The 15,981-nt window shown below is 36.5% G+C and overlaps 1 protein-coding gene across 1 annotated transcript; it reads right to left on the bottom strand.

Moving 5' to 3' along the window:
- LOC308351140 (putative olfactory receptor 5AK3) lies at positions 1–930 on the bottom strand (the record flags this gene model as incomplete). The annotated part of the gene is made up of 1 exon (XM_080816611.1): positions 1–930. One exon carries the CDS (start codon positions 928–930, stop codon positions 1–3), a length of 930 nt encoding a protein of 309 aa, XP_080672737.1.
- Positions 931–15,981: the final 15,051 nt, after the last annotated feature.

The following is a 15,981-nucleotide window of genomic DNA, read 5'->3' as shown; positions in this document are numbered from 1 at the left end:
CTAGAAGGACTTCTTTCCAATCCCTTTTAGGGCTTCCTTTACATCTTGGTTTCTCAGGCTGTAGATGAGGGGGTTTAACATGGGGATAATAATGCCATAAAACACGGAAGCCACTTTTTCCTGCTCTTGAGACTCCTTGGTTCCATGGTGCAGGTACATGTAAGAGAGAGTCCCGTAGAACACGGTGACGGCTGCCAGGTGGGAGGTGCATGTGGAGAAAGCTTTTTTCCTCCCTGCAGCAGATGATATCTTCAGGATGGCAGCCAGGATATATATGTAGGAAAAGATGACAACCAGCACAGTGAACATCAAGTTAAACCCCACAAAGATAGTTAGTAGCATGATGTTGAAGTCAATGTTGGAGCACGAGAGGGCAAGAAGTGGGGGTTCATCGCAGAAAAAGTGGTTAATTTTGTTGGATTTGCAGAAGTTCAATGAGAAAGTAAAACTCGTGTTTACAGAGGCATTCAGGAAGCCTAGGAAGTATGAACCAACCAGGAGTTGAAGGCAGACTGCCTGGGACATGACTGTTGGGTAGCGGAGTGGGTTGCAGATGGCCACATAGCGGTCCACTGCCATTGCGGCCAGGATGTAGCAGTCAATTGTTGCAAAAGCACCATAGACTAGTAATTGCACCATACATCCTGCGAATGAGATGGATTGCTCTGTTTCGACAAAGTTTTGCAGCATCTTGGGAGTGATAGCGGAGGTGTAGCAGAGATCAACAAATGCCAAGTGTTGGAGGAAGAAGTACATTGGGGTGTGAAGGCAGGAATCAATCTTGATGAGTAGGATCATCCCCATATTCCCCACCAGGGTGGCCAGATAGATCACTAGAAATACAACGAAGAGGATATGCCAAGACTTGTGTTGACCAGCAAATCCCAGGAGAATGAATTCAGTTACTTCAGTGCCATTATTTTGTTCCATGGCTGGCAGATTAAGTTTCAGCTGAAAAGTTGTCAGGAAAGAAGAGCAGAGAAAGCTAAGACCATGGGATCCTTTAACTAATTCTGAAATTGACAATGATGTAATATTTGGTTTCACAGTGGAGTCAGCAGATATTTCTATGGGATAATTGACTCTGCATTTAAAGTCCATATACCTTGACATCTGACTTAGAAAATTTAGATCTATACTTTGGGGAATTGCCATGGATCAGTTTCTTTGTTCTCAGGGTACAAACTGACTTCTAATTTATATTAAGAATTTAAGCTTTTCTTAAATGTATTTCTTAAATATATCAATTAAAGAACATATAAAAACATACTTTTAAAAATTAAGCTTTCTTCTATGCTGTGTACATTTTAATTCACAAATCCCAATTTACATAAATACAAATTATTATCTATGAAAATCTTGAGTTACCCAGACATTTCTGTATGATCTTGCTCTAATTTATTTCTGTATTCTCATCTTTTTTATTTATTTATTTATTATAATTATTTTTAAAGATTTTATTTATTTATTTGATAGAGATCACAAGTAGGCAGAGAGGCAGGCAGAGAGAGAGAGAGAGAGAGAGAGAGAAGGAAGCAGGCTCCCTGCAGAGCAGAGAGCCCAATGCGGGACTCGATCCCAGGATCCTGAGACCATGACCTGAGCCAAAGGCAGAGGCCCAACCCACTGAGCCACCCAGGCGCCCTCTGTATTCTCATCTTATTCTTTCTGCATCCTTAGCAATTCTGCTCTGGCCACGATGAACTCAAACCCAAGTAGAGTCTTGTATGCAAATGTTTATCAAGTTATCTATGGTAAAGGGCCATTTTCTTTGTAAAATTTATAATATGTTGTGGACCAATATTTTTTATATAGCGAAAAAAATTGTCAGCATTGTCAAAATTCTGTAATTGTTTTAGATGCTCAATCTCACTTTCGATAGTTACCACGTCATAGAGTGGAAACAGAGAGTCCAATGACTGATTCTGGTCCAGGCACCACACATTGAGTAACACTACTCTATGGTATCCATACACCATAATTTGCCTATCTGCTTTCCTAGCAATGGAAAGTAGATTGCCTACTATTTGTTTTCACTACAAATACCTCAGTGCGAAATTTTTTTCTAGGGACAAACATTTGAATCTTAGGGTATGCATACATTTGACTTAACCACATTTTTCCAGATCACATTGCATAACAGATGTACCAGTGTATACTTCTCTTAATTGTACATCAGGGTCCTCATACCCTTCCTTTTTTATGAACATCACTGGTATTTTGTTAACATTTTTTATACCAGAAAAATAGTTTTATTTTTTTAAAGATTTTATTTATTTATTTGACAGACAGAGATCACAAGTAGGCAGAGAGGCAGGCAGAGAGAGAGGAGGAAGCAGGCTCCCCGCAGAGCAGAGAGCCCGATGCGGGGCTCGATCCCAGGACCCTGGTCATGACCTGAGCCGAAGGCAGAGGCTTTAACCCCCTGAGCCACTCAGGCGCCCCCAGAAAAATAGTTTTCAAGTAACATTTCCATTTTAATGTTTTTTTCTAACCAGAAATGAATTTGAGCATTATATAATATTTTTCTTAGAATTTTGGAGTCATTTTTTCTCGGTATCTCTATGAGTTAATTTATGGATGGATGCTTCTTTTTTATATATAGATTTGAAAACTTTGTTGTTGACAAATATTTTCTCACATTCCATTATCTATTAACTTTGTCTATAGTATTCTTCATAGACCAAAAATCTTTAAATTTAAAATAATTATTCTTCATTTTTTTTTTTTTTTGCCTTTTGGTTTGTTCTTTTGAAAAAAAAAAATTGAATAAAGCCCATTCTTGCCTCTATTCATTTACCCAGGAGAGTCAAACATAATAATAAAACTTAATTTCCATTTTATACTGGTTTGCTGCTACATGGTATTTATTGAACCATATTTTATTTCATCCATATAATTTGAAAAAGTTATTTTGTTTTTACTTAATTTTTTTATTAGAAATTAGATTAAACAGATAGAGGGTGATAATAGTTGGGGTGTGTGTGTGTGTGTATACATGTGAAATATTTAAATATTTTTAAAACATTAAATGATTTTACTTGCAATTTTAAAATTTACTCACACAAACACTTGTCCCTGTTATGTTACAGGAAAGTCCTATCAAACATTTCTGAACAACTAATTCTAATATTATACAAACTGTTTCTGAAAATCACAGTAAAGAACATTCTCCAATTCATGTCAATATAACATTGGAACCAAAATAAGTAAAATGTGAGAAGAGAAAATTTGAACCAAACTTATTTGTGAATTTAGATGCAAACAGCTTAAATACACATTCATTGAACAAATCTATCCAGGTATTAAAAAAAAAAAAAAACAATTTCTAGGGTCTCAAAAAGTCTCTTGATAATAGCTATTCTCTTCCTTTTCCAGGATTTGAACAAATTGATAAATAAAAGATAGTGTCTGTATGGGGATGATAATGTCACCTTTGGACACCAGGGGGGAAATTTTAAGCTTATTAATTTATTTTTTTATGATTTTATTTTAAAATAATCTCTACATCCAATGTGGGGCTCCAACCCAACAGCTATGAGATCAAGAGTCCCATGCCCCATGAACTGAGCCAGTCAGGCACTCCAAAAAATTATTAGTCAAGTTATTTGCTGCCAATGAATGCCATAAACTGAGAGCTTTTCCACCCAGTCTTCGTGGCAGTGACAGGAACATGCATCTTGTATGTGGTGGAAAAGTGCATCTGGAATGCAGGGAGTATGGGATTCTGTGGGCTGGCTGCTGCCAAGAATAAGGGCAGAGCAAAGCATTCCAGGAAATTCTGTTTTACCAATCAGATATATCATGCCACCCTTTTAGGAACTTAGTGGATAGAATGGAGAGAGTCTATGATTATCTAAACGATTTCCTTGCAGGAAAGAAGCATCAGAAGGAGGGAAAATGTATTTTTCATCAGTAATCAAGACCTATTTGTATTCATCTAGGGAACGAAAGCATTTTTTAATACTGGAAATTTTATTGATATAATTTGCCATATTGATATATTCTTTAAAAAGTCATGATTTTCTCAATAGATACAGGACAATTATTTCAATAAATGCATGCATTCAGTAAATTTTCATGGTCAACTAGAGCAAAAATGAAAACAGGTAGGAACCACATTGCTGAACTAAATATTATATTTACTATTAAATTATGAGATGCAGGGACGCCTGGGTGGCTCAGTTGGTTAAGCGGCTGCCTTCGGCTCGGATCATGATCCCAGGGTACTGGGATCGAGTCCCACATCGGGCTCCTTGCTCAGCAGGGAACCTGCTTCTCCCTCTGCCTCTGCGTGCCACTCTGTCTGCCTGCGCTCACTCTCTCTGACAAATAAATAAATAAAATCTTTAAAAAAATTATGATATGCAATGCCTATAAATTAAAGAAAAAGACAAAGATGCTTGTTGACCGAATCTGTTTAGTATTTTTCTGGAAGCCAGGACAAAATGCAGAAGACATGAAAGGTAAAATGATTACCAGAAAGAAACACAGCTCTCCCTATTTTTAGATAATGTAATTGTCTCTATAAAAAATCCTGTAGACTTGATAAATAAATTCGTAGCGAGACTAATGAAGTTACTTAATAGTAGTTTAATATACAGGGACACCTGGGTGACTCAGTTGGTTAACTGTCTGCCTTCGGCTTAGGTCATGATCCCAGTGTCCTGGACTTTAGTCCCACATCAGGCTTCTTGCTCAGAGGGGAGCCTGCTTCTCCCTCTGCCTGCTGCTCCCCCTGCTTGTGCTCTCTCTCTCTCTGACAAATAAATAAAATCTTAAAAAAAGGAGGAAAAAATATAGTAGTTTAATACACAAAAATCAAGTGCGTTTCTGTTCACCAGAAATAATTAAAAATGTTATTTAAAATTCATATTGACAATAACATCAAAAATAAAGTACCTAGACATACATCTAAGAAAGAATGTTTGTGACCTTATTGAGATGATGTAACTTTATTTAAAGGCTTAAAGAAAAAAAAAAAAAAAAGAAAGAAAAAAAAAGAGAAAAAAAAAGGCTTAAAGAAGACCCAAATACAGACCAGGATCATGGAGAGGAACTCAATATTATAACATTACATTTCCCCCCATATTAATCTATAAATTCCATGTAATTCCAACCAAATTTTGAAAGAATTTTACATACAACTTGATCCAGTTATTCTAATATTTATATGGGAGAGAAAAGATCTAAAAAAGTTAAGATAAGTTTTTAATTTTTATTTATTTATTTTTTTAAATAATTTTTAAAAATTTTAATAAACATATAATGTATTATTAGCCCCAGGGGTATAGGTCTGTGAATCCCCAGGTTTACACACTTCACAGCACTCACCATAGCACATAACCTCCCCAATGTCCATAACCCCACCACTGTCTCCCTACCCCCCTTCCAAGACAAGGTTTTTAAAGGACAACAGGGTGAGAACTTATTCTTTCAGATATCAGAACTTATTAAGAAGTGGTAATAATGAAGACATTATGGTATGGCATGATATGAGGGTGGACAAATGGATCAAAGGACTTGATAAAAAGACATAAATAAGTCTACAGGTCTATTGGAAGCTTGGTGTATGAAACCAAGGGCATGTACTTGAGTGAAAAATGGTCCAATAAACGGGAGCTATAAATGTTTATACACATGAGAAAGATATTGTATTTGTACTTTATATTTTACAAAAATAATTTCCAAGTGGATTAAAGATTTGAGTTGTAAGGCTTTGAGAATAAAACAACAAAATATCCATGCTTGAGATATACAGAAAAACACTTAAACAGGACGTGAATGAACAAAAAATAAAACATTGAAAATGGAACCGTATCTAAATTAAAAATACCAACATTATAAAAGAGAAAAGACTAAATACTGACTAGAATTCACTTAGGTAAATTTGTTTGCAGTACACATAAATGTTAAGGGATTATCATCCAGTATAAATAAAGAATTTCTATAAATTATCCCATAGGAAAAATCTACAAAATAATATAATTGGGGTAATTATAGAAAGAAAACCTAAATGGTCAACAAAAATAGGAAAATACAACTCTCTCTGATGACTTCCCATTCAGTTTTCAATCTCTTCCCCTATGATCCTTGCATCATTTCTTATAGTCCACATATAAGTGAAACCATATGATAACTGTCTTTCTTTGATTGATTTATTTCACTCAGCATAGTGGGAAGTCATCAGAGAGAGAGAAAAGCCAATGAGAGACTCTTAAGCTGAGGATTGCTGGAGGGGAGGTGGGTGGGGGGTTAGGTAATTGGGTGATGGGCATTAAGGAGGGCACGTGGTGTGATGAGAACTGGGTGCTACTCGCAACTGATGAGTTGTTGAACTCTGCATCCAAAGCTAATGATGTACTACTATATGTAGGCTAATTGAATTTAAATAAAAAGAATAAATAAAATCTAAAAATTCTCTTCAGTAAGAGAATGCCTTTTTAAGAAACAAGAGAGAAAATACACACAACTCACTAGTAATCTGATAATTGTATATTAATTCTGTATTGAAATATAGTTTTGCATTTCTCAGTTTAAAATGCCAAGTTTTGGTGAAGCTGTGGAGTCATATATTTCTGCTGAGAAGGTAAATTAGCAAGATCATGTTGGAGGCAACTTCGGAGATATTAGTAAAATTAAATATATGCTTTCCAGAATTTCCATCATAGGTACATATTCTAGAGAAGTTCTTGACCACATAATCAAGGAGGTATATATATATCTTACACACACATATATATGGTAAAACATACATATATATGTACATATATATAAGGTATAATATATCTTACATTACCTAAGATATGTTATATATATATTATATAATATCTTATCATGTACAACTTACATATATAAGTATATATATGTATGTATATAAATATATTCATACACACACAAGAAGCATTGTTGATCATAGAAAAAATGTAAACTATTAAGTAAATCAGTGAAAATTCAGTAAATTGATGTCACAACATCCGCAGGGATGTATTTCTCAAATGGATTGCTGAGTAATAAGAGGCAAGTTGCAGAAGTTAGATGGTGACTCCATGGATGGTTGTTACATTATCTTAAATATATTTTCATGCACCTTAAGTACTATGCAATAACAGAAGTCCCTCACAAAGGAAAAGCCACATCCCCAACACATCAGTAGAAAGCTCCTGTACCTTGATATCAGTAATGTCAGGCAGAGCTGTAGGTCTGAGATGAGATAGCTTTAGATCAGACTGTGACTTTAGTGGTGGGGAGTATAACACGTTAAACCTGTTGTTAATGTTTCCTGGGCAATCTGGTTCTTCCAAATATCATGAGGAATAAACAGGGTGGCTTAATTCTGTAGTGATGGAAAAAGAAATAATCCTTTTCAATACTTAGTGAGGGGTATGGGTTGAAGTGCAGTCTTTTCAAGGAGTTTCCACCAGTACGTAAAAGCACGTGTAAGAGGAAGTTAGAATTGGTCATGGGTCCATTCAACTTAAAATCTTGATAGTGTAATGACATTTACCATTTCAGTTTAATCATTTTGAATTTAAATAAAACATATGACATATTGGGGGACAATTTTCATAGCAATTTTCTAGAGCTATGAAAAACCAGAACAAGGGACACACCCCTACCAAAAATATTTGAGTATTATGAACATGATTAACCCATACTGAACCCTGGTGCTTCTGAAGCATCTTTTATATTCAGTACCATGTGGTAGAAAGGAAATAGGATGACCTGGGCTTGAATTGTGGTCACACCACCTCATAGAGACAAAGTGTGCATTTAACTTTCCTTGGCCTCAGTTCCATTGTCTATAAGATGGGATCACAGAATTGCTTAGAAGGTCATAATTTTTATTGTAACAGTGTAACATTTTTGTAAAACAAAAATTTGGAAATAGAGCTAAACAAATCAGGATAGATTCATATTGTGGGATTAATACACTGTCCAAAAAGTATGATGAAAATACGGGATCTTATAGAAAGGTGCTCCTGTCATATTGTTAAATGAGCAAAGCAATCTGCAGAGTAAGACGTAAAGCATGGACCCTTTTTTTAAAAAAAAGATTTATTTATTTATTTGAGCACAGAGAGGGGGTGGGGGGAGAGGGAGAGAAAGAATCTCCAACAGACTCCCACTGAGCAAGGAGACTCACATTGCTAGATCCTAGGATCCTGAGATCATGACCTGAGCCAAAATCAAGAGTCAGACACTTGGGGCACCTGGATGGCTCAGTCATTAAGCTTCTGCCTTTGGCTCAGGTCATGATTCCAGGGTCCTGAGACTGAGCCCCACCTTGGGCTCCCGGCTCAGCACGGAGCCTGCTTCTTCTTCTCCCACCCCACCCCCCGCTTGTGTTTCCACTCTTGCTGTCTCTCTCTCTGTCAAATAAATAAATAAAATCTTAAAAAAAAAAAAAAAAGAGTCAGACAATTAACTGACCAAGTGCCCCAAGTATGGACTCTGTTAAAAATTAAACATTTATTCACATCCATTCTCTCTTTTTCTCACTTTCTTTATCCATGAAAAAACTCAAGAAGGATCCATAACAAATATTTAGTGGTATCCCTGGGCATGGGGGTGGAGAGAGAAAGTCTTTAAACTTAAAAACTTCAGCACCTTTTCTTTTTGAAATAGCTTTAACTGTTTTAAGAAGGAAGAGGAAGGGGCGCCTTGGGTGTCTCAGTGGGTTAAGCCTCTGCCTTCAGCTCAGGTCATGATCTCAGGGTCCTAGAATGGAGCCCTGCATCAGGCTCTCTGCTCAGCGGGGAGCCTGCTTCCCCACTCTCTCTCTGCCTGCCTCTCTGGCTACTTGTGATCTCTGTCTGTCAAATAAATAAACAAAATCTTAAAAAGGAAGAGGAAGAGAAAGAAGTAAAGGCTGCTTGTAATGATGTGACAAAGTGAGGTGATTTATGTAAAATTCCCAGCACAGGGCCCGGCATCGAATGGTTACTCAGAATTGGTCATAATAGCCCATGCAAGTAATGTATGAAAATAGCTTTCATTTATTTATTCTTTTAATCTTTTAATCATTGTTCATTCATATCCAGTCCAATTCAGATCCCTCCCTCCACTGTCATTAGATCACCAGGGATGAAGGGCTTATCCATGGTCTTGGGTGAAATATTTCTAGCACTCAGTGGGATGATATGAGGCTGATTTTGAAAAATGGGATTTGCTTTGTTTTACTTACACCAGAGTTGCTTCCAGATTCTCTTTCTGCAGCCAATGCTGGCTGATTGCCTCCAGGGTCTTTCTGTGTGCTTTCTTCTAATTGGGGAGTTTATAGCTAGGGCCTAAGGGATCAATATTAGCTCTCTCAAGAATCTGAGATTCTGGGGGCTGAGTTGGATTGGAATAAACAACAGTTAGTAGTTATTTTCTGCTGAAAACTTTTAAGCTTTCTAGAAAGGATAAATTTAATTCATGTTACTGGCATTAGGGGTGTGTGTGTGTGTGTGTGTGTGTTGCTTTGTTATAAAACAACTCTTTAAATTTTTTTCTTTTTGTTATAAATCAGGCTGAACAATTTTTTGAAAAAGATTTATTTATTTGAGAGAGAGTGTGGGGAGAGGGAGAGGGAGAGAATCATCAAGCTGTTTCCCCACTGAGTGTGAAGCTGGAGGTGGGGCTCAATCTCAGGACCCAAGAGATCATGACCCAAGTGGAAACCAAGAATCAATAATCAACTGAACCATCCAGGCACCCCAGGTTGGACAATTTTTAATATGTCTAAGAATCTGTGTTTAGATCCAGAAAGTTGACCTTGTCACCATAGTCAGCAAAAAACATGGTTATTTGAAAAAAATTTCAAAGTTAGTCTAAATTTAAGGGCATAGGCTCCTAATGTGATGAAGAGGGTTACTACTATTTAAACATATATATTTTTTATTATTATTATGTTCAGTTAGCCAACGTACAGTACAGCATTAGTTTTTGATGTGGTGTTCAATGATTCATTAGTTGTGTATAACACCCAGTGCTCATCACAATATGTGTTGTGATGAGCCTCCTTAATACCCATCACCCGGTTACCCCATCCACCCAACTCCCTCCCTTATGCAACCCTCAGTTTTTTTCCTGGAGTCCAGAGTCTCTTATAGTTTGTCTCCCTCTCTGAGTTCTTCCCACTTAGTTTTCCCTCCCTTCCCCTGCAGTCTTCTGTGCTATTCCTTATGTTCCACATATGATTGAAACCATATGGTAGTTGTCTTTCTCTGCTTGACTTATTTGGCTTAGCATAAGACCCTCCAGTTCCATGAGTGTCAATGCAAATGGTAGATATTCATCCTTTCTGATGCCTGAGTAACATGCCATTGTGTATATGAACCGCACTTTTATCCATTCATCTCTTGAAGGGCATCTCAACTCCTTCCAACATTTGTCTATTGTGGACATTGTTGCTATGAACATTGGGGTACAGGTGCCCCTTCTTTTCACTACATCTGTATCTTTGGAGTAAATGCCTAGTGGTGCAATTGTGGGTTGTAGGGTAGCTCTAATTTTAATTTTAATTTTAACATCTTGAGGAACCTCCCTACTGTTTTCCAGAGTGGCTCCACCAGCTTGCATTCCGCCAACAGTGTAAGAGGGTTCCCCTTTCTTCACATCATCTCCAACATTTGTTGTTTCTTGTCTTGTTAATTTTTGCCATTTTAACTGGTGTAAGGTATTATCTCAATGTGGTTTTGATTTGTATTTCCCTGATGGCTAGTGATGTTGAACATTTTTTCATGTGTGTGTTGGCCACTTGTATGTCACCTTTGGAGAAGTGTCTGTTCATGTCTTCTGCCCATTTATTGACTAGATTATTTGTTTTTTGGGTGTTGAGTTTGAGAAGTTCTTTATAGATCTTGGATACCAGTCCTTTATCTGAAGTGTCATTTGCAAATATCTTCTCTCATTCTGTGGGTTGCCTCTTAGTTTTGTTGACCATTTCCTCTGTTGTGCAGAAGCTTTTTATCTTGATGAAGTCCCAAAAGTTCATTTTTGCTTTCGTATCCTTTGCCTTTAGAGACATGTCTTGAAAGAAGTTGCTGTGGCCAATGTCAAAGAAGTTACTGCCTAAGTTCTCCTCTAGAATTTTGATGGATTCCTGTCTCACATTGAGGTCTTTCATCCATTTTGAGTTTATCTTTGTGTATAGAATGGTACATATTTTCTATTAACACTTTGATCACTTTATTTGAAGAAAAAATATCTACTTTTAATCTCTTCTTTTTTTTTCTAAAAATGTATATATTTTGAAAACAAAATGTATATATTTTGAAAACAAGCCCTAGGTAATTTCTTTCTTCCAATTGCATTTTATGCCATAAGAATGTTTCAGATAACAATCTGTGGAATGAGTTGTTTTGAGGTTTTTTGGCTATAAAGTTGCTAGGGTTAAACCTTTAATCAGTGAGAGTAGAAGGCTAGATTCAGTGTCTGTAGCTTTTGATTAACAACCATACCTGTGAAGGAGAATTATAGTCAAAGGACTGGTGAATCGACATTTGATATTACTTATCGTATGACAAATGTCTCAGTTAGGAGTGTGTTTTACTCCTGGTAGGAAAAAAAAAAACAATTTACTTTGGGTCCCCAAAACAGGGACTTATTTTTCCTTTATAACAATAGTTTGGAAGTTTTGACTTGTACTTTTTTTTTTTTTTACATAGAAAAAGTAATTATTTTTGTCTGGAATTATTTAATTTCATTTGACATGATTGATCTCAAATTTTTAAGTATCCAATTTTTGCTGATGTGAGTTCTAACAAAATAAAAATACAGTAGATAAAATAATTGTCATAATTGTCATGTAACGTTTTGAAGGAAAACCTATGGAGGCATTTCTTTTACTATGAAAATTTGGGTAAAATCCATTTTTATTTGAAAATCACACCTAATCTAAAAGAATACACACAGAGGCAATTATATTAGAGATTTAGAATAATAAAACCAAAGTATTGAATCAAAATCCATCTTACAAATTTGAAATTGAATTCACCAACCAGTTAAAATAAGCTTAATTGGTCTTGACATTTCATTTTCTTATTGTCTGTCATATTTTCCCCCCAAATTAAATTGACAGATGACATTAGTAGCTTCTCATTTTCTTAAAACTCAAGTAAAACTAGTCATAGGTCAAACTATTCTTTTTAGTCATTCATTGACTTGCACTTTTCTAATTTGCTTAATCTTTCCCATATGCTGGTTGCCTCACAGTCTGACGGGTCTACTATAGTTCTAGATACCACATTCCCTTTCAAAGCAGAAAAAAGGATCCAGGAAGGTAGGGTGACAACCATATATTTGTGTATATGAATATGAATATAAATATATGCTCTTTATTAGGAAAATGCAAGCTTTCCCCCAATCCGGCAGATTTTCCCTCACATCTCACTGGCTGGAAATGTGTTATATGGGTAGCAGAGGTCTCAGTGTCTTGTACTACATCTCCTCAGCTATTTGATTTCATGCATCTGTGGTGGACAGTGCTGTGTGTTACTAGTGAGTGGTTTCCTATAGTATCTCTCTGCTTCTCTACCTCAGGAATGTCTCTGAAGCCTGAGGACGACCTTGGGTGACCTCCATGCAATGGGGCAGAAGGATTGAATAACAGTCTTGTCCTTCAGGGACTGAGACTGAGTTCTAGTTTCCAGGGTGTAAGCCTGCTAAGTTATTTGCCCTTTCCTTACTCCTGTTTTTCTATATCTCATGCTTCCTGCTCTCTGTTGCTTGGGATAACTCCCACCCAAAAGGTTAGCAAATTGCACAGTGTGGGCAAACTGTTCCCATTGGACTGATGTCACTTCAGACACCAGTCAAAAGTCCAGGGGTCCCTAGGGACACCCCCATTTGTAGCTGGTTACAAATGTGGGGGCTTTTCCACAATCACCCTCAGGCTTGGCAATTCATTAGAATGACACACTGAACTCTGGTGATATGGACTGAATGTGTCCGTCCAAATCCTTCTGTCAAAATCCTAATCTTCAATGTGATGGTATCAGGAGGTGAAGGTTTTGGAGGAGGCCCATCTCAAGGGTGTAGTCCTGATGAGTGGGATTCATGCTCTTATAGAAGAGACCCCAGAGAGCTCTCTAGATCTTTTTCTATTACTGAGGACACAGCAGAGGTTGGCAGTCTGCCATCCAGAAGGCGGTTCTCGCTAGGCCCTGACCATGTTGACACCCTGATCTCAGACTTCTAACTTCCAGAACCAAATTTCTGTTTTTCAGAAGCCACTCAGTCTATGGTAATTTGTAATAGAGTCCAAACTGGCTAACACATCAGGAAAGAACTATACATATAATTTTAGTTTTACTATAATAAAAAGATACAAATTAAAAGTAACCAAAGGAAGAAATGTATAGGGCAAAGTTTGTGAGGATCCAAACACAAAAATTTCATCGTCCTCAGAGCCGTATTACCCTCCTGAACATCAGCATGTAGCAACACTGCTACATGGAGTACTACTGACCTGGGAGACTCACCTTTAATATCCAGATTCTTTATGGTTCTAGGTATGACATATTTCTCATGTGGCTGATTTCTCATTCCCAACTTTAGCCCCCAAGTCTCTCTGAAAGTTAGAACTAATGAGGCGTGTCTCAAAGCTTCTATCATAAATCACAATGTTAGGTTGTTCAGTGGCCAAATTCTCCAGGCAAACAAAGATACTCCTGTTGGGAATGATATTCCAGGGGCTTACAGATCACCCCATTAGCTGAAGACATAGACCAGACTACTCTTTAGGTTATGGTTAATTCTTTACACCTCCTGCATATGTTATCTTTACCCAAGTATGTATCCCAGGAAAACAAACTAAGACACATGCCATCCTAGCTACAAAGAAAGCTGAGAAGTATAATATCTTCTTACCTGACTGCATCATCTTCCACACAAAACAGGAGTAAAAGGAGAATGGATAACCAGCTACATTTTGCAGCAGGATGGTGAGTAGACAATTTGTCTTTCAGCTTCTGTAGGTATTCTTTTCTTTGTGTCTTTCTTGTTCTAAATTTTTGTGTGTGATTCTTTATTTTCTTCCATCTCGGTCTAGACTAATATTTTCTGTGAAGTTAGTCATCTCGCTAATCATCGCCTTCAAATTTGGGTTGACTAATTGAGCTTCTATCATAATGTTTTAGAGACAGTTGCCAGACCTGAAACACCCTTTAAATCATGGGCTGCTGATGATTAATGAAACAATAAGGTGTAGCTGGCGATTGATGAAACAATGTATGATTATGCATCAGACCGTTACTACTCTATATGTGGAAAGGGAAGTTTTTCTTTTGGATAAGTGCTAGCAATCCCTTACCATTCCCTGTCACAGCTCAGATCAACCATTTCCTCCTTCATATAAATTTCACAGATTTCATTGCTTGTGTCCATTTGTCACAGAACTTATTTTCTTTTGGGATTTCTTTCATCTTGGTATTGAATGGAGAGTACTGTGTGACTCTCCATTTTGCACCCTATTTCCAATTTGGCCATTTAGACTTCCCAAAATGTACCAAGTTTTTGCTTCATCATCTTTTCCCTCCAGCTTTACTGAGGTATACATGGCAAAGTTTATATATGTTTGAGATGTACATCTTGATATTTTGATGTAAGTATTCATTGTGAAATGATCACCACAATCAAACTCATTGACATATCCATCACTTTATATGATTACAATTTTCTTTCTTCTGCCACCTTAGCAAATTTCTAATATACAATACAGTATTTTAACAATAGACACCATATTGTACATCAGTCTCTGATTTTCCAGGGTCTCAGGGCACCCTTTGTCTACTTTGCTAATGACTCTCTAGCAACTGATCCTGATCCTGGTCTCTGAAGGTACTTGGACCTTCCCTTTATAGAAGGTCTCTCCTTTAAAAGGTGGAGTCTTTGCTGGGAAGACTCTGGTCATCCCACATCAACTCCAGGTTAATTTTTTCTCTTCTTTCAGGATGGATGCAAGATATCATATTTGAAAAATATTTCTTCTTCTCTTGTTGTTTTTTGTTTCTTTCTGCTGTTACTTAACAATAGATTTTCCGACAGATCATTAGTCTGTCTGGTGTTATTTTCATGTGAAACTTGTTTTTTCATGTGACGAGCATGGCCTCTTTAGATTCATGTGGTGGTTTCTATCATTTGTCCTCAATCTACCTACTTAAGCACGTCTGGTAACAGCTTATCTTCCTGATTCAAAGGGCTCTTGGACTCCCTTCAACTTCTCATTGAATTCCTATGGTTTCAAGTTATTTGTCTAGATTAAAATGATTGATGCCCTTTCATAAGTGAATTGTTTAGGCTTTTGGATCAATCTACATTCTAGGTTTTCTATCTTAAGTAGGGAGAAATATAGATGATATTTCTGGAGGTTTCCTTACCTTATGCAAGAAAGAGATGGATTTGGAATAAAGAGGGTAACTAATGACAAACATAAGTCATAATCACAGAAGAAATAAGTGTTTTCAAGTACTAGAGAATGTAACCAATTTTGGACTATTAAGTAGGAAGTATAGCCAGAGTCATAAGGGACTTTACAAAGCAGTGCATTTATTTTACATTCATGCTTATACAATAATTGGAACAGAACATATGAAAAGTTTCTTTGTAAATAATTTAGGGAAGTCATTTAAGTGAAAGGAAAATAATGAACTTTAATTTTAATATTGATTATATACAAAACTGAGGTTTTCTAGTCTTTAAGAACACATCTGAAATATATTTGAAGCAACTAAATACTTTATGAAGTATTTTTAATATTTTAAATAATCTCAATAAAATATGGCCATATTTTGTCTGAGACATATTTCTCAAACTCTATTCAGGGGAAAATTAGTTCCAAGAGATGTTACCATATTTCTTGCATCTTAAGAACTTACCTATTGAAAAACATTGGCTTAGGACGTGAATGTGTTCCCAACTTTAGAAACATTACACAAGGTCAAATATCCCTACTTGATGCTCTGATGTGCTGAATTTTAAAAACTTGGGCCCAGC

The sequence above is a fragment of the Martes martes genome, assembly GCF_963455335.1.
Source record: "Martes martes genome assembly, chromosome: 10".
NCBI classification, from domain to species: Eukaryota; Metazoa; Chordata; class Mammalia; order Carnivora; family Mustelidae; genus Martes; species Martes martes.
Note: the sequence above shows the minus strand (reverse complement) of the source record. Positions and strands in the feature narration are given on the sequence as shown.